Below are 5,036 nucleotides of genomic sequence, written 5' to 3'. Positions count from 1 at the left end.
CTTTTTCCATTAAAAGTAATGGGCAACGTGGGATTATCTCATGGGTAAAATGGACTTTTTCTATTAAAAGTAGTGGGCAACGTGGACACGTTCACACGTTTCCATTTCCTACCATTTTAGAGTTAGGATTAATGATTATTTCAAAATACAATATTTCTTTTCCCAAAGTTAACAGTTCGACTAATTCACTGATGCAACAAAAATTAATTCTTAGAGGTTGTATAAGATTTGCCCATCTTTGTAGCCGTATCTTAAAAATTGACAATGCACAAAGCAATTTTTTTAATGCTAATAAATGTAGCTGAACTATGAATTATTTTCTCGGAAATGCATGATATTGTATCAAGATGATTGGCATTTGCAGGAACTTACAGAGGCACTAAATTCGGATGCTTTAAAGCTATTTGTTGTGAGAAAGGGACAGATTCGTCTGTATGCTGGCCAGCATCTCATTGAAGTTCAGACCGAGATATGCTCTTTGTTGAACTAAAGAAATTACAATGTACTCTTGCTTTACATATTAAAAGGCCCATTAGAGATAAAAAAATTTTAAGGAAAAAACAAGTCAGCCGAATTATTATGACTTGGGTCTCTTTCTTGGATAGGATTTCAGTCATTTACTTAAGGATACCTAAGTTTTCCTCACATAGACCAAGGATTCTGTATTGTAGAAGAACATCACAAAAACTCCTCTCCCGTCCATTCGAGGATATACTTCTGAATTTATCGTGATAACTTTTGTTGGAAGATCTATAAACAAAATTAATCGATTAGAAAAATATGATAATTGGATTACCAAATAATAAAAAAATATCAACAAGATGGTAATGAAAAGGAAATTATTTTTTATATAGTTAGCAATAGGTGTCCAACTTATAATTTTAATTGATCTTATAGAAATTTTCCACTAACTATTATAGTAAATCAAAAAGTATGGACAGTCCAAAAATTTAACATTTTTAGGTCAATATTAAGAAAATTTCATTTGGTAATTGTTACATACATTTTGACAAAATTTAGATTAAATTGAAATAATCAATTGAATTGAATTAATTTAATTTGGATTAAATTGAAATAATCAATTGAATTAAATTAATTTGGAAATTTAGTTTGATTTATCCTTACGTTCGGTTTTTTGTTTAAACATATGTTATTAAATTGATTTAATTTTAAAGTTTTAAAAATCAATTAAGTTTAATAGATTAAAATTTTTATTAAATAATAATAAAAATTAAAATTTTTATATTAGACCAAATAATTTTTTATTAAACATTTTAAATATTTTTAAATTTGATTAATTCAATTTCCAATAAAATTTGATTTGTTTAATTTTAATAACAAAATTTGATTAGTTTAATTTTTTTAAAAATAATTCAATTTATTTGATTTCGAATTATGTGAATCACTTAGATTCTAATTGAATGCTTAACCTATACACATGACTGACATGAGGTGTTGTGGCTCTCCCAATGCATGCCAACTTCTCCTTAGTCTTTCCTATCTTTGTATATGCAAGTAGAGAAGAGAAGAGAAAAGAAAAAGAAAGAAAAAAAAATGATAAATCAAGATTTTTTAATTACTTTAATCCTATGTCAATTAAAAAAAGTTAAAAAAAAATACCGGAGTATCAAACTACTTGTCTCTTTTAATTGGATCTCCTTTTTTTTTTTTTAAATATTCTAAATTTTATTTGAGATTCCAACTAAAACATCTTGAACAAGAAGAGCCCATTAGCAAATGTAGCATGACCAAAATTATATAGACACCAACATTATTCAAGGGGGTTAGTGGACCCAGCCGGGAGTCAATGGGGTCATCCAACTTGAGTTATGTTGGGATAGTATCTGTATAGATAGGGTCGAATTTTCTATCACACTAATATATCAAGTAATGTGAAAGTCCTCTTTGAGGTTGCATTACCTACGCATGAAGAAGCGATGGCAAATCTCACGGTTGAATGCAGCCTCCATGATTTTTTTGAAGTATGTTTAAGGTTCTTGTTAGTAAATTATATATATTTTTTATACACAAAGTGAATCTTTTCATTCTCTCACTAAGTATTTCTTAGAGATGGTTTAATTCATATAGATCAATTCTCTTACAGAATTTCATATATCTTCATTGACCAAATAATTTTAACAAAATTGCTAATAGTGCCAGTTTTGGTCAAAATAGTTTACGTTGTAATAATTTTGATATTACGATAATAATAGGGCAATTTCAACAAACGCTAGAATAATTTTGATTAACATCTGAGTAATTTTAACTAATGTCATAGTAATTTTATTTGTTAGAGCAATTTTGACTATGATAATATATTATAATACAATGAAAAATATTTTTGAGATGAAAAATTAAGATGAGACTTTATTTTAATATTTTTTTTAATATAAATATACTAAAATTAAAAGATGTTTTTTTCCTAAAAATTATTATTGATTTATTAACTTGATTACAATTGATTGTTCTTTAATTACAAGATTTTAATAAATTACAAATTTAGGTAAAAATTTTTAAATGAATTGTTAAGGAAATTTGTACGATTAAAGTAAATTTTAAGTTTATATGGTATTTATATCATCGTCCGTATTTAACAAAATATTTTTTTTCTTTTTCTAGATTTATGAATTATAATGATAAAGTTTTACTAATTCAAAATACGAATTCAATAATTGCCAGAGACTTTTTCGCGGCAATAACTGCCCTCCTCGATCACTATATAATGCTATGCCCCGCCTGCCATTGTGGTTCAATCGACTCTTTAATCTTCTTCGTCGGTTGTTTCGAATCCTCTCTCTCCCTCGTTTAGGGTTTCTGTCTCCTTGAACGATCGCTTCCTCCGTTCGCCGATTGCCATGGACAAGAAGAAGATCACCCTGTTGAGCTCCGACGGCGAGGCGTTTGAGGTGGACGTTGCGGTGGCCATGGTGTCCAAGACCATCGAGCACATGGTCGAGTTCGACTGTGCAGAGGACACGATCCCCCTCCCCAACGTCACCTCCAGGATCCTTGTCATGATCATTGAGTACTGCCAGAAGCACGTTCTCGATGATCCTGCCAAGTCGTCCGATGACAAGGAAGAACTCAAGTCTTGGGATGACAAATTCGTTAAAGTCGACCAGGCCACCCTATTCGAACTTATGATGGTGAGATTCGATATTTTTCATATCCTTTTTCCCTTCAAATTTATTCGTTCCCTAATTATCTTTTTGTTCGGTTAAGAATTTTGTTGTCGGCTAACCTTTTTTCTCATTGTTTTTGTTTGATAATTCTGGAAAACAATTTAACTCTTTGGAGTTGGTTTACTGTCGTCAAAGGTTAAGGTTGTTCAATTTAGTGTTGGAAGTAGTGGAATTTTTGGATTATTGTGAAATTATGTATGACGGATTTGAGTAAGGGGGAGATAGAGGAGAACAGGGAGCCATTGAAGGCTCATTAATTTAAAAACAATTATTGGTGTTGTTTTACGAGCGTGGAAGTTGTTATCAACATATGCATAAAATGGTTTTTATTATTAGTTCATCCAACACTCTAATTGTAATTTTATTTCTTATGATTTCTAAAGATTTATTTTGTATTGATATTCAGGCTGCAAATTACATGGACATTAAGGGGTTGCTGGATTTGTTATGCCAAAGTGTAGCTGATATGATTACGAGAAAGACTCCTGAAGAGATTCGTAAGACGTTCAATATCAAGAACGACTTCACCCCTGAAGAAGAGGAAAAAATTCGTAAGGAAAATCAATGGGCCTCCGAATAACTCTTGCATTAGTTGATGAAAAAACTTATATTCAGTTTGATGAAACTTATTATATTCGTGTAATATTAACATTATTGGAAGTTTATATTTCATTGTTTTCATTTTCCAAGTTCGAATGTCAGATATGATTTTTTTTTTGATGTAATGCTTACTTATCAAATATAAACTCATTAACATTAATCATTCTTAATTTAATTTACTTCTAATTACTATTTTAATCATTTTAATGTCCATAGAGCCTAGACATTAGACTTTATGCCATTGGTGGACCATATCTATATTATAACATTAAACGCCTTTTTAATTCCTTCATTAGGAGGATTAGTAAGATTCTTTCTCATTAGTAAGATTTAATTTGATTGAAGAACCATTTCGCATGATGAATGCCATAAATAAAATAGAAACATTGTAATTATAAACATTCAAGTAGCTCTATCCTAATATATTTTAGTATTTAATTAAGAATCTGGACCCATTTAATAAGAGTTCCCATTTTATTACCATTGCGTTGCTAATTTGAACTAAATCGAAAAACTAAAAATTGGAAAAGGTGAAAAAGAAAGAAAATAATAGGAGAAACCCCCTACTTGATGGGTAGTTGTCATCAATTCAAAGCAAACAAATCTCTAATATAATTTGTAGAACCGTTAGTCACGTGAGAGGAGTTGAATAATGTGTATGTAAAAAAAAATTTGTTCTTTTTAAACCTTTAAAACAAGTGAGTGCACTGTAAGATCAAAAGTGCTAGAGGGGGGAGGGGGGGTGAATAACATTCGTGGCTTTCACTTATGTTTCGGAAATACACAGTGGAATAGAAGTAAAGAAAAAATAATCGCTAACACCAAGAGTTTTACTTGGTTCGGAGCTTGTGGTGACTCTTACTCCAAGGCCCACACGTAAAAGTGCTTTCAATGGGCAATCACTAATCAATCCGGAATAAGTACAAGTACAATGATTGATTACAATTAATTACAAACTTTAAAGAATACCAATAACTAGGAAATATGGATCTTCAGCGCGATGGTTGTCGGAGCAACTTTTGAGCGTCGAGGAGGCGTTTTCTGAGCAGCTCGAAGAAGCAAAAGTCGTTTGTTGTGTTGTCTTGAAGCTTCTGATTGAGGCTACTTTTATATGTTGTTCCGAGCGTCCGGAACACCTCCGGGCGCCTGGACCACGTGGCTTGGCCACTCCGCGCGCGCCACATCGACTTGCAAATAACTTTTGGGTTCCGGGCGCTTGGACTGACTCCGGACGCCTGGACCAGTTCCAAGTGC

At 31.6% G+C, this 5,036-nt stretch overlaps 1 protein-coding gene across 1 annotated transcript; it reads left to right on the top strand.

Annotated features, from left to right (window-relative positions):
* The first annotated feature begins 2,855 nt into the window (after window positions 1-2,855).
* On the top strand, window positions 2,856-3,762 carry LOC121987879 (SKP1-like protein 1). Its single transcript, XM_042541590.1, has 2 exons — window positions 2,856-3,146; window positions 3,589-3,762. The coding sequence occupies exons 1-2, from the start codon at window positions 2,856-2,858 to the stop codon at window positions 3,760-3,762; spliced, it is 465 nt and encodes a 154-aa protein (XP_042397524.1).
* The last annotated feature ends 1,274 nt before the right edge of the window (window positions 3,763-5,036 follow it).

The sequence above is a fragment of the Zingiber officinale genome, chromosome 5B (genome assembly GCF_018446385.1).
Source record: "Zingiber officinale cultivar Zhangliang chromosome 5B, Zo_v1.1, whole genome shotgun sequence".
Lineage (NCBI taxonomy): Eukaryota > Viridiplantae > Streptophyta > Magnoliopsida > Zingiberales > Zingiberaceae > Zingiber > Zingiber officinale.
This window is presented reverse-complemented; position numbering and strand designations above follow the sequence as displayed.

Bases quoted from the DNA above. Each gene is read 5' to 3' on its own strand.
- LOC121987879 (XM_042541590.1), top strand. From the start codon at position 2,856: ATGGACAAGAAGAAGATCACCCTGTTGAGCTCCGACGGCGAGGCGTTT. The intron at 3,147-3,588 runs GTGAGATTCGAT...ATTGATATTCAG, and splicing joins CCCTATTCGAACTTATGATG to GCTGCAAATTACATGGACAT.